The following is a 27,234-nucleotide window of genomic DNA, read 5'->3' on the forward strand; positions in this document are numbered from 1 at the left end:
GTTCAGAGCCGAGCGACGATTGGGCTCGGATGCCGAGTCCGAACAACGAGACTATTGATTCTAGGGTCTGCAGGCACTCGATTTTAAGGAAGTAGGCGTTCATAGGTTATATCAATTTTTTTACTGCAACTGTCGTAATTTCAAGTTCTCTTTGCCTAACCAAACTCCCCATTTTCTTTGGCCAGAAAAGAAGTTTAAGAATTCACACAAAACGTCTGGGTCCCACAATTTCACTTACGTTAGATAGTAGACTTTACGACACCTTAAAGGAGAAAGAACGCTTGGGGGACAAATCATTTTTCGTCCTAATCGAACCCGGTACGATCCTTTCCCAAAGATTCGTCATAATAGGTGGTTTACACCCGGTCTCTAAAATCCTTAGTGTCACACGTCAAAGGTGGAAGTGATTGCGGTTATTGTCCGAGGACGGACGAGTCTAATTAGTCTTCCTCCATGCCGTCTGGTTTACACACGTTGGGACTTAAAACTGTCTTATTGGTGACACTGAAGATCTTACACACTCATTATAAGCACAAAAAATCTGGAAGAGGACAAAGTCACCACATGCAAAAAAAAAAAGACACATTATTTTTCGAGAGCATCAGCCCGCCCACTAGACTGCTCTTAACACTAAAATTTACGAGTGTTTGCGACCCGATTGTCCATCGACAGTCCCGTTCTTTCTCGCCTCGTGTCATTCAAACTGACTTTTGCGAATATTTTTTTTGACTTCGACTTGACTGGACGAATCCCAATCTTCGAAACTAAATTTGGGTGTATGGATTGCCTCCCCGAAATAACCTCATCGCACAGTTGACATATTCGCCAACTTGAGGGTATTGAAATACCGATTATGTAATCCTCAAATTACACTTGGGGGGGGACCGACCTTTTGGATAACACTGTGACTTTTATGTTTTGTCGTTGAGGTCCTCCCTCGGTCAGATTGCTTAAAAGGAAAAACTCCCCGGGTGGTCGACCCGTCTTCTCAATTGATTATTTCCCCTCGGCACGCGGGCTCGTTCACATACTTGAGCCGGTTAGGTCGCACAGCGTAAAATCCCGTGTGTGGACGCGCCCTCCGCGCATGTTCTGTCCGTGCTTCTGGGTAGAATCTTCGACAACTCAGAAGATTCTCGACTCGTTTCTGTTAATCTCAGGACACCGCTCAGTGGCTCCTCCGGCGTTTTCTCATCGCCGTTTAGAAGGATGAAACTAATCGATTCATACGAATCATAAAATAAAATAAACAAAAATCCGGCGGAGTACCATATCGTAGTGACACATAAAGAGGTAAGGACAAATACCACCAGAGGCGGGTTGTGTCAGTAGTGGGACCGCGCGCGCACATAGGGGATTTAGCCGATATCCTGCGTCCCGGGGACGAGAGCAGATACGCGCGGTGTACGAGCCGTGACTCTGTAGGTTCTGTAGGCAAGTCCCCCGGGACACTTTGACGGTCAGTCCGACAAGGTAGCGTTCCGACTCGAAGTAAAGGACGATGGCGACCAGGGACGTCGAGACCTAACAGGAGACGCGAGAGTGACTCTGGACCTAATGAGGGTAGGTTGTGTAGGGTGTGGCGCTCGTCGGAGGGCGTCCGTATAAGGAAGGACGCGTGTACGTGGGTCTGGGGAAGGACGCTCTCTCCACCCGTTGACTCAGGACCGGACCCGAGGAGGGGTTTAAAATTAAGACAGGAACAGGGGCGGCGAGACTGGTTTGCCGGCTGTCCGCAGCGTGCGTAGAGACGAACAGGATCCGGACTCGGGTGAGGAGAGTTCCACCTGACAGACGGAGTGCGTGGGGGAGTTCGAGGTCTGGAACTGTGTCTCGACTTGACCGAAAAGCGAAGCGGCCTTTCTCTAAGCAGGGTGAGAACGCTGGCGATTTGTTTACGTTGAGCGTGGAACACATGAAACTACTTTATTCAGTGTTTTTACCTTTAATCACCGGGTCCGTTTGCTTTGGAGATTTGATTGTGATTGGTGGTTTGCTGTACATGCAGAGCCTGCATGTCACATTACATTACATTACATGTTACTTGTTAGACGCTTTTATCCAAAGCGACTTACATACTCAATACTGTGGGCAATCCCCACAGGAGCAATTTGGGGTGAAGTGTCTTGCTCAGGGACACAACGACATGCTGACTGCAGTGGGGTTTGAACCTGTGCTCCCTTGATCCGAACACCAACGCTCTATCCACTGCGCCACATGCCTGTCACTCACTCAAGTACCCCTGGCATGATAGCCGCGCAAGTTTTCCTTTTGTAGCAAGCAGCAAAATAATTGTAACATGACGTGTTTGAGTTAATTTGCCTACTTAATATCGCAAAAAACATTTTTTTTTTAATCGCACGTCCACGCGATGTGAATATCGCGCATGCGCATATCGCGATTATCGTCACGACACGATATATCGTGCAGCCCTACTAAGAATCTTACTTCCAGATGTGTTGGTGGTGTGTGTCAATGTGGTTACACTTGCAGTGTTTAGGTTTAGCTTGTTTATGTAATCTAAAAGCATTACATTTAATGGGCTTTTGGCCACCTGTGTATTGCATATAGTTATACATAGATAGATACAAGAAGACATACACACACACAGTTAAACCTTGTGACTTCCAAATAGCTGCACGGTATCGCACCAGCATGCAGGGGCCCCTGGTACTGTGACATTCAGGGCATCAGAAGATGAAGGAGGAGCCCCCGCAGTGTAACCACGTCCTTCCAGGAAGTCCAAGGTCTGCGCCCTGGGCAAACGACCACTGAGAAGGACAAAGAGAGAGTCTCAGCTAACCACTCTGTAATATGAAAAGACAACTGCGGAGAGAGAAGATTCTCCACCTGCCGTTAATTCCTGTGATCTCTCCGGTTTCTCCGTTGTAGAACAAGCAGAAGGCGTCTCCACCAGGTCCGGTGCTGCATGGCTCTGTTACCGCCAGTGCTGCTGCTATGGCAACCGCAGCATCCGCTGCATTGCCACCGCGCTTAAGGATGTCTGGACACAAACACATAACCTTTGTGTGAATAATGTTACACGATTAGTTATCAGTGCAAACAGTTTGGGTTCTATTTTCAAAGTTTTCAATGCATCCAACTTTGAAACCCTTCATTCCAAAAATGTGTTTGTGAGCTGCACAAATTAAATTGCTCGAATCTAAATTGGTATCTTAAATCTCATAGGCACATGGAAAGATTAAACATCTGAAAAGAGAGAATGAGCCTTTTATATGAACATCTGTGCATCTGAGGAAGCTACAATATGAATATAAAATGTATTGCCTGTGAATGCCGGGCTGTAATTTTAAACCAATCTTTATTACCTTACTATGAGTATTATCAAGAACCATTGGCTGTCTTGAATCTATTTTAAAATCGTGAATAAAACATAGATAAGAGGTTGCATGTATTACTGCATTAATGGTATTGGCTAGAGGTGAAAAGCTTAGAGTTAGACACATCATTGTATTGTCTTGAGCTAAACTGCCAAAACATTCTTCAATTTCAAACTTTTAAAATTAGGATTTGTTGCTATAATCTCTGAATAGAGTTGTTTGAAAAAACAAGCCAATTCAAAATGTCATATTAAGATCAGGGAGATTTGTATGGTTATTTAAATGATTATAAGATATTGCATCAAAAACAGTAGTTATGTGGTCTGGAAGAATGAGAAAATGTCTTGTTCAAAAAGTGTCACAGTGTTTTACTCCAATAATGCACTTTATTAGGGTCTAAAATGTTCTGTTTCTGATCCTCAAGTTTTCCTTCTTAGCACTGGTTGTGCTTTTGTAGCTAGTTTGCTAGCATTGAGTTAGCTCAAAACTCACTGCACTAACTAACTTCTGCCTTTTATGGACTGTGCTTTTGATGGTGCAACTTCATTGTGGAATATCCCAGGCTTTGTTCTCAGTTTTTCGAAGTTATTATTAGATTTTTTAATAACATGCTTGTCATTTTGCCATCAGATATTTTTGAAATCTCCATGGCAACTGTTTTACACTCACCGAGTCCTAAACTGGAGGCTATCGGCTGGCTGGACGCCGCGCAGCCGTGTAAACACACCACAGGAGACCGACGAGAGCAGAAAGACAAGTCGGTATCCATCGCGCTTTAAAAAACAGCAACTGTTGAAAACAACAAGGCACAATTACTGAACAAAATTAAACCGCATCGAACTTTCGGCTTTTGATCTGTTAATCGGGCATCCATTGAGTCTGTCTCAACTAGGTCGGCAGCAAAGAACGTGATGACAGAATACATCGATTGATGCTGAAGTTTCAGCAGAAAATAATGTGGAACTGTATTTTAGTTTAATTCAAATTTTAAAACCTCAATCTTGCAGCCTGTTCTAGGCTGATATTCCCATTCATCTTCAGGTAAAAAGAAAACACTTCAAGAGGGATCACCCATAGTTCAGAGAACAGGACAAAGTTTGGATAGCAACCATTCGAAACTAACCTCTTGCCTACTCATATTTACAAACTGTTGTTTAAATTCAGGTTTGTTGAGAGAGTTTTAACAAATATATGTGACATTTTATTTAATTCCAACAGCACAAGGGCAAACCATTTGTCTGAGATTTGTATTATTTTATAACATCAACACCCCGCTTTTCTTCTTTTTAACTTAAAAATGAAAGTACAAATCATAATCGTCAGTGCAAGCAGAGGCAGGATTCGTTTAAAACCAATTTAGTTCAAATGTTCACAGATTAATGACTCATTTTGGTGCATGTGTTTGTCTTTTTCACAGCACTAAGAGCAAATGTAAATAAAAAACATTCAAAATCAATGATTTTATGATGTTTGTCTATTTAATCAATGTTAACTCAAGTCTACAGATGATAACTATGTGACCAATTTGCTTAGCCAAACTAAGTATATCTGTGATTAAAAGTGATAACTAGAAAGGTGGTGCAGTTTTGAAGTTGTATTGTGATAAATGCAGAACATTGTTTCAACATATATGTTTCACACATCTGACTCACATCTGTCGACCTGTAACATTGTGAAACATTATGAGTAATTATCTAGAGTTGATAAAAGGAGCGTCCTAAACTCTGAAGTCTTGTTTTGTTATTCACTAACCTGCGGTAGCTGCAGATCAGCTTTGAGGCCTCTGCTTATCGACCAACTGTCTGTCACTTCATTCTCTGTCTCCATGTAAACAAACACATGGTAGAACATTAACCACTGTGTCTTCGCCAGTGTGTGTGCACACACACACACAGGCGTGTTACCCAGCATTAATGTGTGTGTGTTTGCGTGCATGTGTGTTTGTACAAGTTTGTGTGTGATCCTGCCATATTACAGCTGCTATAAAAGTGAATCAGTGAGGGAAGGGTGGGCTATAAAGGCTCAACCATAGCATCAGCCAAATAGAAACAGGACAGGTCAGGCAGACAAGCTCATTTTTAAATATCAAGTGAAGTGAACAGAGCTTTCAGACGAACCAATTAAGCTTTCGAAGTGTTAGAAAATACTCTTAGAAGGTGTGTGGAAGCTGCAGTTGCTGATAAGTATAGGCCTAATATTCAGCCAGCTGCTGGAGTACTATTATTGAGGACTGGACAAGAGTCTAAAACAAAGCTGCCAGTTTAGGTGGAGTATTGAGATAGTTTAAGTAGTTTTCCCTAGTAGAGGAGGTTGAAGCATCAGAATGTGTTCAGGCAGCTTTTCCAAGTGTCTGGGAATCAGTCTGATGCCTCTGGCGATTGTGTGTGTGCTGTGCAACATCCTGCTCTTCTTCCCTGGGGGGAAACCTGTGGAGAAAGAACACATCACAGAGCAAGTCTGGTACTTTGGAGGCATTTTGGGATCTGGAGTGCTGGTGAGTATCTTTAACGTTACAACACTGAGAGTAAAAGCTGGGGGAATCTGGCATTGTGTAGGAGAGGATGTACACTATGATATCAGCTGCTGCTCTGAAATCTGTATTCTTCCAGAAGTCTGATATGTGTGTGTAGTTTTTGATATTTAATCTATTGCTACTGGAGTGATATGTGAGGCTTCTGTTGACAGTGTCAGTATGTCTGTGTAGTCTCATGAAAATAGATTATAGAGAATATAATTGAAATGTATTTTCGCATCAACTAAAAACTATTTTCATTGCAGTTAAATGTGCCTTGAATAATTGATAATTGTGTATTACATAATGTTTCAGAAAAGAGAAGAAATATGCGCTTTATAATATTTTAGCTCTGAAAGTCGCCAGATTGTTCGTTTTGTCTGTTTAACAGTCAATAACCTCAATATATACATTTAGACATAATACAAGTCAAAAAGAAAGCCATCACATTTAGAATACTGTAATTGAAGAACGGATAACATTTTGTACCTTAGAAAAATTAATTAATCAAAATATTAACAGAAAATCAACACATTGTGTAAGTTTAAAAATAAAGGATGTAGTGATCTCATGTACTGCACTGCTGGTTCACATTAGAAACATTAGAAAATACATGAGAATAGTATTATAGGAATGCTATTAAATAATATATCCATCCATTTAAAGCTGTTTGGAAATGTGAAAGAAAGTGTATTTAAACTTATTCTAAAGGCATATTTTTGTAAACATCTGATAATGCTTCTGATAGTGGGCGCATCATTAATATGTTTAGGAACTAGTTTTACAGTATTTCATATCTCTATGTTTATTGCGGGACAATCAGCAGTTTAATTTCCTCCTGCAGATGGGCATTTTCTAAACATCATCTTTATGTGTGTGTGTGTGTGTGTGGTGTGGTGTGGTGTGGTGTGGTGTGTGTGTGTGTGTGTGTGGTGTGGTGTGGTGTGTGTGTGTGTGTGTGTGTGTGTGTGTGTGTGTGTGTGTGTGTGTGTGTGTGTGTGTGTGTGTGTGTGTGTGTGTGTGTGTGTGTGTGTGTGTGTGTGTGTGTGTGCTGCTGACCAGATGATCTTCCCAGCTCTGGTCTTTCTGGGTTCTGCAAAGACAATGACTTGCTGTGGGTGCTGTTGGCAATGAAAGCTGGCGGGCGGAGTTTGCAGTGAGGAGATGTTTTCAGCTGCCGTTTAACTTCTCACCAATCATTAAGTCTCATCACTAATAAAAACAAACCCAATTGGCCACTAATGCACACACCCTCCATGATTTCTGGATGCCAAAAATGCATGCCCAAAACATGTTAACATCGCCCAAAAAGCATTTAACACACACACATTGAACAAAAATTGATGTAAGGTTAATTGTGATATAATGTCCAGTAGCAGTAACAATAAATTAGTCTAAATGGCGAGTTTTCACCATGACACTTTATATCACAGAGAGCTGGCAATTGTTTTCGGTAGCAGACTGAATCAATTACTTTAAAAATGCGAAAGAGGTGGAAAGGCAGCCAACCCCTACCACACACACACCACACAACACACACAACACACACGCCACACACACACCACAACCTCCAGTAGCCTCTGTTTTGTCCCAATGCTCTGTTGGTGACCCTCACCCAGCCTGTTATCTGCACAGTGAAAGAATAAAAACTCCATTGTAGTAACACGAGTTAGNCTGTCACTTTTTATGCATACTAATGAGACGAAAGCGGGATGAATATTACTACTCTCCACTAAGAGATAGCTAAGATCAGCGCCATATAGATAGAATCTATCTATCTATATGGCGCTGGCTAAGATAAGATAATGTTAACAAGATGCCTGTGTGCTTAGTACCAGGTCGTTATCATACCAGCAATGGGTCTTGCTCGTTCTTTCGCTTCCCATCTGATGAAAGGACCAGGAGTGGCTGGATCAAGTTAGCTACCTAGCTAGTAGCTAGCACGTTGGTTAGCATTACAGCCTTGTCATTTTTATTAGCCTTAATATGAAAAAACATTAAGTAACCCAAAATGTTAAACAGTAAGAGTAGTAGTCATATCTCGTGAACCCTTTGAAGAGTACTGTCACCTGTGTGATCATTCTATAATACACAATTTAAGCACGGGGGAGAAATGCTAACGCTAGCATCGGCGATCGCCGATCTTTTCTATTTCATGCTATCTGCACAAATGGTTGACATTAAAAAGACCAGGCAGTTCAGAGAGAATCAAAGGAAGGCATACAGCTTTGCATGACATTCTTCTGGACGTGTTTCATTGTGGTGATAGTGAGGGTAGTCAATCGTTTTGTTGACAATACAGTAGTGATGGTCATCTTGGTGACGTGTGTTGTTGTGAGAGTCTGCGAGACCAGAGATGTAGTTCATTAAGCGTTTCACACAAACAAATGTGTTACTTCACAGTTTTATGACATTTACTCGGAAGGCTTCAGTAGAAGCTAATGGGAGTCCCAGCAGCTTCTACTGAAGCCAGTCCCCAACTCTGGGGACTTCCGGCCGGGGACTTCGGGTGGCAGTATGCCGTGAAGTGGTTTGCGGCCTGCCAGTAAACCCATAGCAGAAGAAGAAGAAGTGACATCAGCAGCTTCATTTGCGTAATCTTCCCTCAGGGAACTTATTCCGGTGTGAACGCAATCTGTATCCATGGGGGTACTAAGTGCCGGCACTAAGTACAGCAAAGTACTTGGTGTGAAAGCGGCTACTGTTGACTTCAATGTTGAGCAATGTGATAGTGAATGTTTTAAAAATCATAACATTATAAAGGTTTTCATAGCCTATCCACTGATAATGCCTCAAACTAATTTTAATTGCCATCATTACTTGATTATAAAAAGCACAAAACGGCCTTGTTTCACTTTACCCACCACTGTCTTTGTAAACAGAGTAAGTTAAATTGCAGTCTGAGAAGAATCACAAATCCGCCTCTATTGAAATTACAGCCCTATTCTTAAATTGTAATAAAACATTCTTGAAACAAGCATCACCACAGTGCATTAAAGCTCAACTTGCCATAGGAGTTATATTTTTTTAATGCATGTCTCCTAAAGTTACCCAGAAATCCAGCAAAGTGCTTTAAGTGCATCCTTGGGCCTGGAGGCCTGTTCTGTTTTTTGTTGTTTGTTATGGTTAACTCCAATCTTCCATTGTTTTGGTCTTTCACTTCCAGGCCAATCGAGTTCATGGTAAGTCAAACAAAGATTCAACCGGATTTGACTGTGAGTGGTTTGTATAGCTGACATCCAGGAAATGGTGGCTCTTCAGCCTCACACGCAAACATCCATCTGCACACTTGGACGAACACTTGGGGCTGACATTTCAAATTGTCAGACAGAATGCTGTCAAACTGTGCATTGTCGAGGGACATGACTGTGTGTGACTGCTTTTCAGTGTGTGTGTGTGTAGGTGTGCGTGTGAACTTGCGCATGTGTTTTGGAGGAGTGTGTAAATCTGCGTGTATGTGTTAAGTGGATATAGTGCTTGCTTTCACTTGCCTGGGGCACATTTTATATAAGAAATCTGATTTATGTCTTTATATTTATCTTTTCTACACACACAGGAACACACTCGCACACACAGTACAGACGAGACGGCAAACTGACACGGACAGACTCCTCCCTTTGGCTCCCCCCACCATTACACACACACACACAGACAGATACACACACAAAAGCACACGCATACACACCACCCTCCTCCCCTCCCCTCCAAACACACACTTATCGAATTAAATAAAGTCAGCGTTTTGCGGCCAGTCGTTGCAGGGAAATAAAACACCATGTCATTTAGTGCTGATGGGATAGAGCCTTTATAAATAGTCATTTCCTGCTTGGCTTTAATTAAGTGGCGCTACTGTCAGCTGTCACAGAACACAATTATCAAGCAGACCCATTTAGCAAACTAACCCCTTCGCTGTGTCTCTATCGGTTTATCCCTCTGTCAGTCTGTCACTCTGCTCTGTGTGCTGTCTGCTTTAATGCCCATCTTTCTATCGCCATTATCTCTATTGCAGTGCTTCTCCATGTTTCTGTCTACTTACATTGGTCAGCCTGACTAAGAGTGTTTACCTTCTTTTGTGTCTCTTTATACTCTCCTCTCTAGCAAGCCTTTTCTCTTTTCCTGTTTGCTTTGCTCCTTCTCTCCTGTCTTTCTCATCTAATCTGCTGCATGTTTTCTGCTCTGACAGCTTGTTTCATCTTTTCCCATCTGTACCTGCATCAGCCATGCGCTCCAGATTTTTTAAATGTGTTTTAATTTGTTCAGGCTTACTGGTACTTTTCCCACGCAAAACTCACTATCCTTGCTTGTGTGTGTGTATGTGTGTACATTTGACGTGTGACTTTGCAAGGGGGTGTGTGTTCATGTATGTGTGTGATAACGTTGCAGCTGTGTTTACTTAAAAGGTCTGGTGCAGTTGTGATAGGAGCTACACTCTCTGTCTCCATCTGAACGCTCTGAAGCATGTTATTCCCCTGGTACACAAAGTTAGAGCGAAATAGGGAGGGCAAGGAAGAAGGGAACGAGAGGAACTCAAAGAAGAAAAGTGTGTGTGTGTGTGTGTGTGTGTGTGTGTGCGTGTGTGTGTGCATTTGTGTATGTGTGTGTGATGCTGGGTAAAGAAGACACAGAGGGATAGAGAGTGCAAGGCCACGAGATGGAGATGGAGAGAGAGTGGATCGAGAGAGAAAGAGAGAAGGACACTGCAAGGACAGTGCAGAGGAAAGAGAGGCAAGAAGGAGGAGGGAAATGCACTCAGGGACATACAACAGGGAGCAGCTCACACACACACACACACACACACACACACACACACACACACACACACACACACACACGCACACACACACACACCTCAGTAGCTCTGTGTTGTCAATGCTCTGTTGGTGACCCTCACCCAGCCTGTTATCTGCACAGTGAAAGAATAAAAACTCCATTGTAGTAACACGAGTTAGAAACGAGAACGGTATTGATTGCAAATATGAGTAACTTCTCTTATCTCTTTCCCTCTCTGTGTAGATGCTGAGCTCCATACTGTTTGCAGCTGTCGGTGTTGCAGGGGCTGGTTACTCAGTTATAGTTTCTGCTGTGGCTATTAACGAAGGACCTCAATGTGTGGTTAAATATAACGAAACAGTACCGATTTGGGATACACCCTTCTCAAATGGGTACACAGACACACAGCCAGTATTAAGTATCAAGCTGTTTGACAAGCATTCTTCTTAAAGCAAACTATTCCTTTAACATAACGTTTGTGGGTAATAATGAATCAAAGAAAGTGAACATAATTGTACCATCCAAAGAGAGTTAAAGGGTCAGTTCCAGTGTCAGTCTGATGACAAACTTCTTTCATTCATTATTTCATCAAAGATGCTTACCGTTCCCCCAATGTAGCATTTGATTTCTTACCACACAGCAAAACAAAAACAAAAGCTCCTAAAACCTTTGAAATAAAACTTTTGTCTCTTCTTCACCTTCCCACTCCAGTGACTACCTGTCAAACAACACTATCTGGTTGAAGTGTGTGGAGCCGCCTGGCGTGGTGCCCTGGCATCTCTCCCTGTTCTCCGTGCTGCTGGTCATGGGTTTGATACAGATGGCGCTGTGTGCTGTGCAAGTGGTGAACGGCCTGCTGGCATGTCTGTGTGGGGACTGCTGTGGAGGGGTCAGTATCACATGATGAGTCCAGTCGAGTTAATCTGTGTGAATAAATCAATCATATAAAACATAATTTGACAAGCTTTAATACAAAAAGAGGATTGTATTTGACAGGATTTAAAAAAAACATCCTTTCCTGGGAAAACCCTAATGCATATTCTATCCACTAACTAATCCAATTAATTCCAGATTACCTCTACTTTTGGAATCAAGTCCAATTGTTCATTAACCAGTCAATTATGCAACTGAGTACAGTTTGAGGATTGGGGTTAGTAAACGATGATGGATTACATTATTACATTTCAGTGTAATAAAAATGTTGGTGTTTGTCTTTCAGAGCGATGCCGTCTGAGCCCTGACTACAGCTGTGGCAGTCTGCAGTCGGCTGCTTCTTTTTTTATTATTATTTTGAGAGGATGGCAGTTGTTTCTTGCTTTGTGCCATGAGCTCATTGATTACATTGTGTGTGCACATTATATATGACACCACTGGTGAAATGACATAGCTCTTATTCTAAGGATTATGTATGAAAAGTGATTTGACAATCGGGAGACATTGCTATTACTTTAAATGTTGTTCTTCTTATCTACAGTAGTTAAACTTACAGGGAGCAACATGTTAGAACTAAAGATAGTTCCCACCTTTAGATAAATATGTTTATGTAGCTTGACTGCCCCCTGCTGGGGGTTAAAAGGTCATAGAGACAAATGCATCCGCACTATTGATACAATTATTGTGCACTTCTCACTGACACATTTATTGCTGTACGAATCAAAAGTACTGAAGCAAAGTTACTTTATTTCAAATGTTTCTAATATTTTAAACGTATTGCACACTTTAGGCATGGAAGTAACTGTTATGCGGCTGTTATTTCACTTCTCCTTTGTACAAACTGTAGGCCTTCTCATGAGGCACTCACTTATCTAATCTGATATTAAATCATACTGTTTTTCTGTAAGGCTGACTGATCTGATTTCATTCTACATAAAAGGTGTACTAAATAATATGTTTGTTTTTAGTTTTTTCTAACCTTAGCTAATAATCATTGCATTGTCAAAAATAAAGAAATGGCTGTTAAATGAGATCCATAGACTGAACGTAACTTTGAACCAGTTTGACATTCTCTATATGCTTAACCGTTATAAAACAAGGAAACTTTGTAACTTCTTACCCACAGCTGGAGCTCGCACATTATCCAGACATGGCCTCCCTAATGTTTAAAATATCAATCTATCAACGATGCTGCATCCCTCCGAGTACACATCCTGTTCAAATATACAACATTTGGGTTGTCCTTAATTGCTTATTCCCTTAGAAAATGTACAGTTTATCTTTATGAGAAAGTAGATTTCTATTTTATTGACAACTCTTTGAAATGTTAAATAGCTTTTTTGAAAACTGCTGATTTTTCATACCAGTATTAATATTAAATATAAAAAGCAATAACATGAAATAAAAACAGGAGTATTTTATATTTGTACATTGTAGTAATAATACTTGGCAAAGCAATTTATATATAAAGTTCAGTTTGTTAAGTTGTACAGTGTATTATTGTCTTATAAAGACACCCCCCTTTTTTTACCTAAAGCCTGCAGAAAATCAAATCAAAAATACATATTAAATTGGAAAAATTAAAGAACTAAAATGTTGATACATATACTTTCTTTTTTATGTCTGTAGAGGTGGGGGAGTTATTATGGGGAATTCCATTATGACTTCAGTATAATCCGTGATTGCCCAATGTTTATGAATTCGAACAAGTTCAGAAGTTAATTTATATTTAATTAACACCTACAAAAAATATATAACGCGTCCAGTTCGAAACTAATTATATAATACAGTGCTCTCCTTGTTGTGTCGGAACTGTAGTTCCGGGACGCCTCTTGTGAAACACGGAAGGAATAAGCCGCGTACCAACGTGTTCCACTGGTTCCACTACTACCTTCTGAGTGACCCCAGGAATAAATAACTGTAGATTATGATGCTTTCAATTTAAAACAGAGGTAATTTCATGATCTTTGTTTCGTGAATGTAGCTTAAATTGTTAGCTACGTGCTAAGGCAGGCTCCAGTGGTGTAACGTTAGTGTATCTGAGAGAGGAAGATGAACAGGTTAAGGACAGACTGGTTTCTGAGTAGATCTGTATTTTAGATCATATTCTACATTTGGACAGTTGTTTCCGAAAATGTATTTGGGTAGGGAAACACATGTCGATAGCTGTGATTTCTATATGCCAAATTCAGTCATTAGAGGATTAAATATGTTCTTTTGTATGTACCTTTACTAGAAAACAGTAGACTGCAGCTATACAAAAATACGCTTTGCATCTATCGTATCAACATTCTTATATCAACAATATTTATAATAGTAATAATAGCTATTGACATTTGTGGTCCAATCTAAATACCATAAAAACACAATTTTTGGTAATGCCAATCATAATAAAGTGTGTGATTAAAAAAATAAAATGTAATAGATATAACACATTATCGAAAGCATATCAACAGTGAAACAGAAACAGTGTACATTGTATTCATACTTTAAATTCCATTTGAGTCTTTATTTAGGCTTTGAGTGACTTTGCTGTCTAACCAAATATCTGTTTACTTTTTACATCAGATGCTCTCTGTTATATTTAAAAGAAGCACCTTTGCAGCCAAGCAGGTAAGAAACCATTTATGATTTTCAAAAGCTTGTTTGCTTATGTTTATTTAATTTATCATTATAGGTGAATCATATGTAATCTTAACATAAATGTCTTATCTTTAGGTATTGCATTGGGCAGGTCCTGCACAGAGATGCTGGACATCAGTCCTCCCCGGAGCCTCTGGTGGTGGATCCAGCTCCCTGCAGACCTGCTGGGCCTCAACAGCAAGAGACGACAGAGGAGCCGAATCTTCCTCTGTCCTCAGCTCCAGGAGGATTGAGTTCTTCCAAAGGACCCAGACACATGCAGCTCCATCTATTGTGAGGAACCAGCATTTCCACTCCTCTGCAGTGAGGCTGAAGAAGCGCCCCCAGCTACCAGAACCTCCCAGAGAGCTGGATCTGCTGCGCTATGACATGAAGGACTTGTGGAAGGGTCCCAAACCTGCCTTATACCTTGGGTTTGCAGGGCTTCTCCCCTTTGTCGCGCCCACTCTGCTCATGGCTGTGACTGAGAACTACTATCCAGAGTTGGCTTATGCTCAATTAGCTTACGGCGCCTCCATCCTTTCCTTCGTGGGCGGGGCTCGCTGGGGATTCGCTCTTCCTGAGAGTAGCCCAGCCAAACCTGACTGGATAAATCTGTCCAACAGTGTGGTTCCCTCGCTGTTGGCCTGTGTGTCCATGATGATGAGCGACAGCATTGTTCCTGCAGCCACCATGGTTATCATGGGGCTAGGAATAGCGCTGCATTATGATCTGGCTCTGCTGCCCACTTACCCCAGCTGGTTCAAAGCCCTGCGCGCTGTCCTGACCATCGTGGCATTTTTTTCTTTTCTGGGTACAATTCTAATTAATGGAATATACCCAGAAAAAAAACTATTCTCAGATTAAATATTATGCAAATATAGAAACTATTTGGCCACCATGTTCTGAATTTGGTGGTCATATTTCTCTTCCTTGATATTGGAGTTTTTCTGTCCTAATCTCAGCCCTTCAGATACCACAATTGTGTATTTTATAGATCCTGCTAAACTGGCTTCTGTAAAAGCAGAATATTATCAAGACGTACCCTCTATGTAGACGTTATTGGTTAGTGTACAATGTTTAAAATCATTCAGATTAAATAAATTTTTGCATTTTGAAACTACTACTAAGAGTCGCCCCAAATCAGTAAATGCCACACAATAAAATAACTGAAGAAAATACAATGTTGAAGGTCAATGAACGTTAAATAAATGCACTTTTGTCATCTGAAATATGAAGGTATTTGTACTTTTTGTGCTCCTTATTGCATTTTATAGTCTAAAAAGTGAGAACCAAAACAGACTCCTTAAAATTGTCAATTTTCTGGAACAGGCAAAGATCTTTTTTTATGATAAGAAAAAAGTCACACTTCATTAGAGCAATGCTACAAATCAGCTGAGCTGCTGTTACTGTGTCCTTTTACGTTGCCAGGATCAGACGGCTAAAGTCAAGAGTATTGACATCACTGGGAAAATGCTATTACCAGTTGAGTAATCTGTACTTAAAGCCTCAGGGGTCAGACTCTCAACACCTTGAGTCCATCTGGGTTTACAATACAAGTTATCAGACTTAATATGTTTTGATATCACCACTACGCTTGCCTCAATATGTCGTGCCATAAATATGATTAACATAAAGTGTAATCATTACAATACATTTGATAGAAGACTGACAACAAGTTTAGTTTTTATATTCAAATGTCTTTATTAATGTAAACACCAGTATCTAATGAACCAAATTTGAAAAGAAAGGCAAGGCAAAAATGAAGGGGGGTGGAGGTCCACAGATATCTGAGAAAAAGCACTTAAGGCACATTACATTCCCTCTCAACATTTCCCACAAAATGACATACTAATATCAAACATACGAGCCTGAGAATCATCCTAGTGTACATACAGTATTGCACTTCAAAAGTTTCCCTCAGATTCTTAGTGAAAAAACTCCCCACTCTCACCCTGAAAGTGAAGTGAAATGCGCCAATTTTCAACTACCTTTGATAAAGATAGAAATAAAAGTGTTAACCCAAATGAGCAAGTGTGCCTTTCGGTAACATATTAGGGAAAATGACATAAAAAGGATACAAACTTAAAGTGACAGATACAAAAACATTGCCATTTAAAAAAACAATGAAACAAATTAAATGTCTTCAAAAAACCCAATCTTTAGTTTTTTGATTCTTAATATCCAACGCTATGTGGTCCCCGACACTGACAGTGCACTTAAATCTGTGAGTGCACGCAGGTAAACGCAGGCTGGACAAAGAACATACAGTGGGAAACATTGTAGAAGTCTTATTAATCATGATTAGCCCTGTGTAAGCACTGCAGAAGTTTGTAAACTATGTTTTCTTTTTGAATAGCTTGACAGTTTAGCCAAAGTCCAGCATCAATTAAAAACTTCTACAACGGCTCCACTTGCAGCACTTTGAGACTTTGGTGACCTACAGATAAACATATTCTTAACATGACAAGATTCCCTAATCTGTTCAAATGGACGGGATCTGACATTTAAAAAAAACTATTGCAAATCTTCTTACACTTATAAGGACACACATGACACACGTTACTCTGCTGCCTACTTTTGAATACCTAGGCTAGACTTCATGTGCTCATACACTACGTAGCTGATGCTGACTGCTGGTATGACTTTCATGAAATTAGGCAGGATGCCACGGTAAAGTCCAAAGAAGCCTTCCTTTTGCAGAATCTTCTTTACCATCAGGTTCATGGGCATCTGCTCTGAGCCCTCAAGAGAAGCTGAGGAAATACATAAATGTAAGAAATGTGAAACACCACAAAAAAATAAAAGCTGGATTTTGGTAAAAGAGAGTGTGAAGTGTATGCACCTTCCCATGAAGCACTTATTTGACCTTGAGTGTCCACACAGGTAACGCTGATGTTTTTATTCCATTAACTTTAACATCAGCCACCATAGAACCCATATCGTGTGTGATAAGGTTTGCTGTGCCAAACGCCATTCGTAGAAAGTAAAGAACCGTTGGATTAAGCTGCGATAACTAGTTTGACCACTTGTGGGCAGCAGAAAAAACTAAGTATATCATTGACATACATTTGTATTAACACCTTATAAAGTTGACATGGCAAACCTTTTAGTTAATATTAGACGTCCAATATATATACGAAGCAACATAAGCAAATATTCAGAGTTGTGTTTGTGTCCACTTGATGAATGCAATTCTAATGTTCACTATGCTATGGTTTTTAGCCTCCATTAATTACAGCAAAAGGGACATATCTGGCTTTTTGTTTATTTTAGCTTCATGCTAAGAACTGGAAATTGGCAATATGAAAGTGATTTGAGTAACCCACAACTGTAAAGATGCATGAAGTAAACTTCACATACAAATAGCCATGTAGCTAATTAAAATATATGAATACAGGCTGACATATTTAGTTAATATACCCAATCTTTACTTTAGCTAAAGTAGTGCAGTGCTTTTTCTCTACCAATAAAACAACATGTACTGGTCAAATTATTTATGTATTGTTTTAATCTGTATTGAAAATAATCCAACAACTGTGCGATCATTGAAATCATTTCTGGGTAAGATCACGGGAAGACTTGGTAAATACCAGTAGCTCTAAAGAAACATTTGACAGAATTTTGAATGGGATTCGGTTTTCTTTACCTTGTGCCTGCATCCTGGTGCGGATCAGAGCCAGGGGGTAGCTGGCCAGCTGGCCACACGTGCTGGATAAGGTCCCGCAGCCGAGCAGCACCAGGATGCCGGGGTTGGCTGAATCTTTGGCGTAGTGGGCCAACCAGAAGTTCTTCAAGCTCTGGTGGGAGAAGGAAGTGTTTGTGTTTAAGAAAGGACTATTGTTATTTTCACAAAATCCAAAAAAGGAAAAGTGCTTTTAATGACAGATGATGTTGTAAGAAGAGTTTTGTATCTTCATTTTCCACGAACCTCGTAGACTGCCAGATCAATGCCAGCGTAGGGGATGATACCTATAAGATTGGGAACATAGCCCTTGTAAAAGGCCTTCACTCCTTCCTTCCTCAGGATCTTCTTGGCACAGTCCGACATTCCTGTGTACTGTCCGGTCTTCCTCAGGGTCAGGCGGGTTTTCATGACCTGCAGGGACGAAGATTATCAGTCAAGCCGTGTTTACATGACAACACTGCTACTAACGCTTTGTAGCCGCCAAGGATAACAATAGGAGCGGAAGCTTTCAGTCTGATTGTAGCTGAACAATTTATTAATTAGATTTTGAAACATTATGTTTTTTACAAAAAAGGAAGGAAACTGCATTTTCGTTATTTTCAGGAGAATGAAAAATGCAGGACTTCGAGGGGGAAAATTATGCTCAGAGGACAATTTAGACCTAACAAAATAAATAACTATTATCATCAAAGGGATTCAAAAATAAGTTTTATCTAACTATTAACACTCTGATATGAAACAAAGAGTGAACACAGGTGTTACCTCCATGGGGTAAATGACAGTCTGTGCTGTGGCTCCAGCCAGCGATCCAGCCATGAACCTCTCGTGGGTCTTGACCTTTCCTGGTTCACTGGACAGCATCTTCTTGAACTAATGACGAGTGATGCATGAAAACTCAATGAATACAGATGCTTGTTATTGTCAGAAGTAATACACTTTAGCTGAAATTGCTTCTGAGGGAGTCTTTATACAATGCCACATACACGAATATAAGGATCTTTGACATTCAAAAGTTACATCTACAGCGACATCCTGCCGAAGGTATTGTGTTCAGTTTGTGTTTACCTTCTCATAGGCCATAAACTTAATGGCCGTCTCAGGGGCAATCTTCAGCACGTTGATACCGTTTCCTCTCCACAGAGACGCCACGCCTCCTTCTTTTAACATTTGCTTAAAACCACCAACCAGGCTGATTTTGTTGCTCTTGGTAGAATGCACCTGTACATTACACAACACACATTGCACTGTAGGTCACCACTTTCCAAATTAAGTACATTAACAGTATGTAGTGTTAAAGGTTTTATACTTTAGGCTACATCAAAAACAATTACAAACAGTTAAACCCCCTAAATGAGGGGAATTATGAATTATCACTTTTCTCACTGTTTAGATTTTTTTCAATTTGATCATTATGATAGCTCAGCATATATACACCTATTACAACTGTTGAGTAAATATGGTTTTGTTAAATATATATCAAAATAAGTGTATAAATAAAACATATATTCATTTTACATGACAGAAAAAACGTTTGACCCACCTGCATGAACACCTTCATCCTGTCCAGCGGGGCGGTTCCTGTGCGGGACACGGCTCCAGCCATGGCCCCCGCTGACAGCTGCTTCCACCACATGCCGGTCGTCTTCTCCTCTTCTGTGAACTCATCTGGGATGGAGAGGCCGTCCCCAATGTCCAGCACCTACACACATCATATTCATATCACTGAAATGCTGTTTAAACTGTAAGTTCAGTTACTTAACATTAACAAGGAGCGAGTTAACGCTCACAGATTCATGCCAAAACATGAATGTGTAGCAGAATTAGAATTTAGGGTTTTCCTCAGAGCTTTGTTTTTTGTTTCAAAAGTTATTTCAAACCTACAGTATGAACGTTTACTTCTCAGATTAATCGTAGGTTAATCGCACAGTTTCACCTCACAATTAGCAGCTTGGCTTTGAACTTAATGCCCGGCAGTACTGGCCAAACTGCACGTCCTTATCTGAAGTCTTATATAACTTCAGATCCATGCTGTGAGATCAATGACGTCATTGCATGCCACTTTATAATTGTTGTTTCGGTACAATTAGATTAAAGTGTTTTTTTATATAGGAGAGTAAAATTCCAGCAAAGAACCTGGAAAATATAGCTTTGGTAATATTATAATTTTATGTTTATTTCAGACTTAGTATTTTGAGGAATGCCGCATGATCCGATCGGAAATAGATGAAACCTATTATGTTCCAGTCCCAACAAAAAACTGACATTATAATATGTCTATTTGCATCACAATGGTGCAGGTGATAAAAAAAAATCCCCCCAAAGTGTAGAAAATGAAAATAGCTTACATACAAACTAATGAACTAAGGAAGGATATAAGATAAAGAACCCTAACATTAATTTAGATTTTGTGTAAAAGATTTGTATTGGACAAACCTGAGAGCGCTCCCTAGTGGACAAAGAGCAACATTGAAGCGCCTACACATAATTATCCCAATTTCTCGTAATTAATGGGCCAAATATTTCCGTATCTGTGAGAAGCTAAAACCGTCTGACAATTCCGGAAGAGCTAATCCATAGAAACATTTTTTGACAACCAATGGCTTTCACACTCAAACACAAACCCACCATGTCCACCTCCACCTCATAGATCCCCCCATCATCTTCTAAACTGATGAAAAACCAGTTTCCCTGCTGCTCTCCCTGCTGCTCCTGCTGCTGTCGGTGCAGCAGAGCCATGGCTTTCCAGGCCTTCGATTAAGATGCTGATCCGCCGCAATATAGTCCCAGTCTTGCACAAGCTTCCTCCTAAACCCTGTTTCTCAGGATCCTTTACACAACCCTCATAAATTGATTTAAATGCTGAATCCCGAATGGCCGGTAACAATCGAGATGGTGGGACGCTCTCAGTGCCATAGACGTTACCAGCCACTGCTCCCGTCTCACCGAAGCTTCATCTCAGCGACCTCGCTCATGTCCTGTTCTTGACTCACTTCCTCTCTCAGTGACCTGTCCCAACCGACGGACAAGATAATCCTCCTGAAAATAGGCTTATCTCCACCTCAATTTAGCAGCCATAGGTTTATTTAACCTCTGAGGTCTGTGTGGGTGAACAGAGGAAGCAAACGTCAGAGATTAGTCGGCCATTGACTGGAGCTGGCTGCGGCTCAGACATGCAACCATAGTACCAGATGGTTTCTATAAAGCCAGACATCTCAAATAGTGTGATATTGTATAAATAATGTGATAATAATAAAAATGTCTGGAACAGGACGAGAATGTTCTCAATAAGTTTGACACCTGAATTTCCCTATGCAGTTTTATAAAGGATTATCTTATCTTGTATAAATTGACACGTAAAACAACAACCTTTTTTCCAAGAAAATGTCATCACGACAATTCAAGATTCTATCTCAACCTCCTTTGCTCCTTTTCTCACCTCTAATTAAAGTTACTACTGATCTGTTGCCAAGGTGTGGCCCGAATCCAGCATCAGCTGACAACTCTCTCTTACAATTTCCCTTTTTGTGAAATGGTTCTTAAAAATGTCTGTGATAGTCAAAGGACCTTGAAGGCAAAGGTTGAATGGTTAGCTGTTTGGCCTCCTCATGTGTTCCATGTTGATTAACATTCATTTTCTAACTAGAGATGTATTTTTCATTGTGAGAGCATCCTCAATCTGGCAGGATTGGTCTAGGCACCAGAGCAAAATGAAGACTTAAATGCTTAAAGTACTCATTTTCAGGGCTTCTAATTAAGCCTCTGTTGATTATAGACAGTATGTGATTGCTAAATGTCTCCTAAACTGGAAGCACCATGCATTAATTAAAACCTCATTAAACTAAAATATACAATATATTTAGTTGTAAATTACATTTTTTCTGGTCAGTGTTTTAGCTCTAGGAGTATCACTATGTTCATTAATGTTTCTCACACACTCTCTCTCACACACACACACACACACACACACACACACACACACACACACACACACACACACACACACACACACACACACACACACACACACACACACACACACACACACACACACACTTACCGTGGAGTGCTTCCAGTAGCGGATGATCTCCTGTAGGTTGGTGGCTGGGTTAAACAGGAAATGCTCCCTCCATTCATTCCAGTCCAAAGTCATGGTGCCATCCACATCAATACTGTACAACAAAGAAGAAGGAGCAGAAGATTCATTTAAATTGTTTTCACTGTTTATGCTGTTTTTATTGAAAATCAGAAAATACAAAACTGAAGTCACTAGGGACATCTAATGGAGGCACAGAAGCAAACACTGCCAATTAGAGTTTTAACGGTAAATCTAATTTATCTTAAAAATATTTATGTTGGTTGACCTTCATTAACAGATGTGTTTGCCTCTTTCATTAGATACAGTGTAGCAGAGAGCTGAAAGGAAGTGAGTAGAGAGAGGGATAGAGGAGTCACATGACATGAAGGCCTCTAACTGTTGGCTGCTATGTGATGCTCAGCACCTAAAACAGCAATACACATTCTGACACACTGACACTCAATCTGGAACAACAAGAATGTAAAGAAACATTGCAAACAAAATGTAAATGTTATCCAGTAATGCACAATTATAAAATATATATATATATATATATATTACATCACAAGTCAGAGATAGAGGGAGACAGAGGCAAAAGCCTAATGGAAACATATAGCGGCAAGGGATCATGCAAACAAGAAATAGGTCACAGGTTATGAAAATTGAAGTCATGCAAACCAACAACAATTATAACTGTAAAAATGGCATTACACAATATGGCGGATTATTTTTGTATAGCTGACAAATGAATAAAAAAACAAGGAAACCATGTGTCTCCTTCAGTCTCTTCTGTAATCAATGAATGTCCTTGTTTGATTTAAATGTTCATCTTTTATCAAATGTTCCTCTAAATCAATTCTGCTGGCTGGCACACTCATCTGACAGTTTCTGTGGTTTTCAAACTATCTTTCTGTGAGATTCACTGTCATGCACATCCTGCTTTATTTCTCTTTCTAGGCCTCACTGTCCAGATCATGCATGTTTGCAGCTTCTTTGTTTATGCAAATACAGAACCAAACTAAACTAAAGCTCATTGCATAAACCCAGCCTAACTTGCAAAGCAAAGAACAATATGAAGGGTTTAACAGGGTGTATTAAATATTGTAAGTGCAAAACATATGATTGCATTGCAAATACTGTATCTTTTTGAAAGACAATGATAACCAAATGAACAGTGTTTTAGCATCACATTTACATAGGTCTGCCTTTATATGACACATAACATGTTTTGCTCTCATCTGGACAATACCTTTGTTTTACAACCAAAGTGAAGAAGCTAACAGAAGCAATTTTAGGCACAATTGTGTAATCAAAGTTAAGAAAAAACTCTCTCTCATTAATGATGTTATTCCTACATGTGCTGATATGTTCTTCAACACAGTCGGACATGTTGCCAGCTCTTTATCATGTGCCGTCAGCCGGTCCAAACCTGTTATCAGTGTCTTACACTGTTCTTCACCAAATATATCTCTTTAACTTTTAGTTTGGGTACATGTAGTATTTCTTGGATCCTCAAGTAAGAGGAACATAAGAGCCTTTTTTTCTCGGAAGTGGCAATTAAGGCTCAATTAACTCTTTAGAGCACATGGTACTGTATTGAACTTCCTAAATTAACAGTAGCTACATAGTGAGCAGTAATAATACCTGTTCAGGATCTTCTGCGCCTCATCTTTGCTGATGTCCATTCCCATATCGGCTAGGGACTGCTTTATCTCCAAAAAGTCAATTCGACCTGTTGAAAATAAAAACTAATTTAAAAATTCCATCATTTATATCAGCTTTTACGTTACATTTTCCACATTTGCTAAAACGTTGCTCGATTAGATAACAACCCCATACCGTCATTGTTTTTGTCCAAGCTTTTGAAGGTAATTCGTAACTTCTTCTCGTGTTCCTTTAAATAGTTGGAGAACTCGTTGAAGTCGAGACCGTCATCTTTGTCTTGGTCTCCAGAGGAAACCATTTTCTAAAGAAAACAAAGAATATTAGAAATCATGTTTCTCCTGTAAAGCAGTTTCAGAGTCTGTCGGCTTTCTGAACCCCTCACTGGGTGGAGGGAGAGGCTTTGCTAAATCCTGCCGCCTCCTTGTTATACAGCAGCTGCTTCTATCAGACAGTTGGTGGCAGACTAACATCTCCATTCAATCGATACTTCCTGCTTTTATTCATTTACAACTGAAATGGTTCACTTTTTATTCATTGTTCAAAGAATGATGTACATGAAAAGACTATCCTTGCTTGTAGAAAGACTGTTTGATATCAAAACATAATTTATTTTTGTTTTGCAACACTGTTTGTTACTTGGGTTGCAACATGTTGTACAGTTTTGTACTAAGTCATGATCATGTTCCTCAGATGATAAACTTAAACCTCGAATTTATTGTTACTATTAAATGGTCTCAAAAGTCGAAGTGTGTTATGAGCTTTAGAAATAAATGAATAGATAGATCAAATTCCAAAGTATGGAAGGTCAAGTATCACTAGTGACTGTCCACCAGTCACCTCCTGAAACTAAAAGGAACCTCTCGTAGTGCGCAGGTTTATTACCTTTTATCATACGATTAGCATGGATAGAGAGAGCTCCTGTTTTACAACACCTGGCCACAGACAGCAGTTACCTCTCCTTCTTTTCCCTGACTCATACTCATACCGTTATCAGACCCACTGATGAGCGTAAGGAATGTATTTGATCAGCAAAGGTGGGAACCTTCCTAGCCCAAACCCACAATAAAAGCTCACCTGCACCCAGTTTGAACCATGAGACAGTGTCAGAGATTGTGTCATGTCATGTCATGTGCCATGTCATCTCCCTCCCAGCTCTTTACCAGCCAGCGCATGCTGTTATTGTTGCAGAAAAACTAGATTGTTTAGAAAAATGTGTGCTCCAGGTGATTTGTTATTTTTTGGGGGAAGGAAGAAAAATTCCTCTAGACAATAAGACTGACATTGAGGCTCTGAAACTCTTACAATAAGTGCAACCCCTTTATTTATATTTTGCATACTAAAAGATTACTCAAATAGTGTAAAACACAATCAACACATTACACAGTGAAACAATTACATATAGTTGCTAGCTGCAGTCCTGAAGTATAACAAATAATGAAGTACAATATATCTGTAATATTTAGCAGTAAATCTATCACTGAGGCCTTATTTTTTAAGGTTACTTAAGGTGACTAGAACATCTTTGCTGTCTGTTAGGAATGCAGTACTACATAAAGTATTTCTGCCAACTGTCTCTCCCTATTAGGCCTAAATATATGCTGTTTACTGTGTCTGTGGCTCTACCTGAGCTGCTCCTTTCCCAGTCTTGATGCCCATAGCGGCCAGGCCTGCTTTCAGCTCAGACACATCCACCTTCCCATCCTTGTTGGTGTCCAGCTTGGCGAACAGATCATCGTACGTTTTCGACGCATCTTCAGCACACTGACAGTCCGTGAAAAACAGCTTCCTTACGACTTGATACATTGTTGAACTGAGTATGAAAACAGGCTCCACACAGACGCCAAATTAAACTTCTGCTGTGGAAACACACACAACCCGATTCCTGGAACTTGCACTTCTGGTTTGAAGCTGCAGGATCGTCCCGTGTTGTTTCAGAGAGATTTCCGCAGTGCAGCTCGCAGACCGAGTCGTAAACAAAAGTCCGCATAAGTCGGAGGGTAAAGAATACGGTATGTATTTGTTATGATATATTTACGGAAGGCTTTTTGCAGATGAGGTAGGTTGGCAGCAGAAGGGTGGCGACACTCGGGTTTAGTTTGTCTGAGAAGACCTCCTCCTTTACTGCGTACACATACACTAAAGAGACACACCCTTCAGCGGGAAAACCCTCACTAAATATAATAGTTCAAGGCGTATGTTTACATAAACGAGTGCAAACACCAAGAAAAACGTGAGATAGGCTAGCTTATTTAATAGTACTTTATTCCTTTCTTATTCTTTTCCCCAATGTGTTATGTTATGCTTTTTCCAAACTTAAGTAATCGTTTGTTGTGGTTTGCAGCGCAAATATGGATATTCATAAATATATTAGCCTACGGGTATGGTCCTTGCCCTAGAGAGGACTGCAGGCGATGCGGGCAGTCTGGTTCAGTTCAGTGAGTCATACACACAGGAATCCGGCAGCTGGCCCTGGCAACATCCCAAACGTTTTTAATTGGGGCTAAGAGAGGAAGAGATGGGGGAGGAGGAGTCCATATCCCACAGCCACAGAAAAATCCCACATTCTGATTATCAATCGAAGATTTTTACAAACTAATGTTCTGCACTAAACGTGGTTTTGGAATAGCAATGTACATGGTAGCTATATAGCCTACCTATGTCTAACTATTCAAGTTTATGCAGGTTATATTTTCACATTTTTTATCTTTTGAATATTCAAGGCTTTATAGTCATTATAGAATCCATGATTGCACATTGAAATGCAGTTTTAGCCAACTCCATGTGAGCCTATACGTACACAGAAATGTTAAAACAAATATTTAACCAAAAAAAAAACACTAGTATGGTCAATTAATGGTTTGATCATGTTATCAACCAGCATATAATTATTGTTATAATCATTACTTATGTATGCATTTATTCATATACTTATTCTTTTTCTCTCAGTTATATACCAATCGTATCAGTTTGTGTTCTACAAAATTGTAAGAAATAGAAATAAAACATGTTATATGGTTATCTTTTTCTCCTTTTCTTTTTTTAAATAAAGGATTACAATTAACTGATGTGAAAAGTGCAGTTGAATAAAATCTTAATTGCAGTGCCTTGAAGATACCACGAGGTGGCGACAAATGTTACATAACTGCAGCTGGTTTCACTTTGTTGTTGTAACCTGTCTTCTCGTCAAATCAGTGATGCTGGTTCTCAGATTGACCGCCAGGGGGCTACTGAGGAGAAGGCGGGCTTTATCCAACTCTAGTCAAGTTACAACTGTCGTCAGTGTCCATCCGTGTACATCCTCATTTATTTCAAAATAAAAGGAAGACAGATGCAGTCTATGGGACAATGTAATCAATCCAGTGGTGATGAAGTGTATCTCTTCTAGAGTAGTGCATTTAATCACAAGTGTAATGGATATATATTCTACTTCTTATCATATGAACATATTGTTCTTTTTATGCATTATTTTGATAGCTTTAATTCCTTGTTTAGCTAAATGATACTGTATCATTAATCTGAATCAATCTGAATCAAAGCACGTCATCTTGATACATGTTGTATCATTGTATCATTGATATAGTTGATACAACATGTAATACAATAAATGTACTAATATTGGTTGAAATAT

General features: G+C 39.9%; 5 protein-coding genes across 5 annotated transcripts in view; 3 read left to right on the forward strand and 2 right to left on the reverse strand.

The window, feature by feature from the left end:
- The window catches only part of LOC104951361 (uncharacterized), a 108,536-nt gene that overhangs the window by 64,977 nt on the left and 16,325 nt on the right, over positions 1 to 27,234 (forward strand). The window lies entirely within an intron of this gene.
- On the reverse strand, positions 2,444 to 4,267 carry LOC104951359 (gamma-glutamyltranspeptidase 2-like). The gene is made up of 3 exons (XM_010777999.1): positions 4,011 to 4,267; positions 2,851 to 3,004; positions 2,444 to 2,771 (listed from the first exon to the last, which is right to left on the reverse strand). Exons 1-3 carry the CDS (start codon positions 4,108 to 4,110, stop codon positions 2,612 to 2,614), a joined length of 414 nt encoding a protein of 137 aa, XP_010776301.1. The 5' UTR covers positions 4,111 to 4,267; the 3' UTR covers positions 2,444 to 2,611.
- On the forward strand, positions 5,400 to 12,491 carry LOC104951358 (transmembrane 4 L6 family member 4-like). Its single transcript, XM_010777998.1, is given in 6 exon segments — positions 5,400 to 5,835; positions 6,916 to 6,978; positions 6,980 to 7,009; positions 10,867 to 11,015; positions 11,335 to 11,512; positions 11,843 to 12,491. Coding segments are annotated over 6 exon segments (606 nt in total). The 5' UTR covers positions 5,400 to 5,664; the 3' UTR covers positions 11,858 to 12,491.
- Positions 13,364 to 15,552, forward strand: LOC104951357 (transmembrane protein 69-like). The gene is made up of 3 exons (XM_010777997.1): positions 13,364 to 13,508; positions 14,125 to 14,169; positions 14,275 to 15,552. Exons 2-3 carry the CDS (start codon positions 14,125 to 14,127, stop codon positions 15,043 to 15,045), a joined length of 816 nt encoding a protein of 271 aa, XP_010776299.1. The 5' UTR covers positions 13,364 to 13,508; the 3' UTR covers positions 15,046 to 15,552.
- Positions 15,858 to 26,028, reverse strand: LOC104951356 (calcium-binding mitochondrial carrier protein SCaMC-1-like). The gene is made up of 10 exons (XM_010777996.1): positions 25,230 to 26,028; positions 23,781 to 23,907; positions 23,586 to 23,673; positions 21,924 to 22,035; positions 19,407 to 19,565; positions 18,932 to 19,084; positions 18,629 to 18,736; positions 18,110 to 18,277; positions 17,828 to 17,978; positions 15,858 to 16,934 (listed from the first exon to the last, which is right to left on the reverse strand). The coding sequence occupies exons 1-10, from the start codon at positions 25,407 to 25,409 to the stop codon at positions 16,753 to 16,755; spliced, it is 1,428 nt and encodes a 475-aa protein (XP_010776298.1). The 5' UTR covers positions 25,410 to 26,028; the 3' UTR covers positions 15,858 to 16,752.

Source organism: Notothenia coriiceps, unplaced genomic scaffold, assembly GCF_000735185.1.
Source record: "Notothenia coriiceps isolate Sejong01 unplaced genomic scaffold, NC01 NC01_scaffold00018996, whole genome shotgun sequence".
Lineage (NCBI taxonomy): Eukaryota > Metazoa > Chordata > Actinopteri > Perciformes > Nototheniidae > Notothenia > Notothenia coriiceps.

Bases quoted from the DNA above. Each gene is read 5' to 3' on its own strand.
- LOC104951356 (XM_010777996.1), bottom strand. From the start codon at position 25,409: ATGTATCAAGTCGTAAGGAAGCTGTTTTTCACGGACTGTCAGTGTGCT. The intron at 19,566-21,923 runs GTAAGTGTGTGT...TGATGTGTGTAG, and splicing joins GCTACTGGAAGCACTCCACG to GTGCTGGACATTGGGGACGG. The intron at 18,737-18,931 runs GTAAACACAAAC...ACTCGTCATTAG, and splicing joins AGTTTATGGCCTATGAGAAG to TTCAAGAAGATGCTGTCCAG.
- LOC104951359 (XM_010777999.1), bottom strand. From the start codon at position 4,110: ATGGATACCGACTTGTCTTTCTGCTCTCGTCGGTCTCCTGTGGTGTGT. The intron at 3,005-4,010 runs GTGAGTGTAAAA...GTTTGTGTCCAG, and splicing joins AGCCTCCAGTTTAGGACTCG to ACATCCTTAAGCGCGGTGGC. The intron at 2,772-2,850 runs GTGGAGAATCTT...TGTCCTTCTCAG, and splicing joins ATCACAGGAATTAACGGCAG to TGGTCGTTTGCCCAGGGCGC.
- LOC104951357 (XM_010777997.1), top strand. From the start codon at position 14,125: ATGCTCTCTGTTATATTTAAAAGAAGCACCTTTGCAGCCAAGCAG. The intron at 14,170-14,274 runs GTAAGAAACCAT...TCTTATCTTTAG, and splicing joins GCACCTTTGCAGCCAAGCAG to GTATTGCATTGGGCAGGTCC.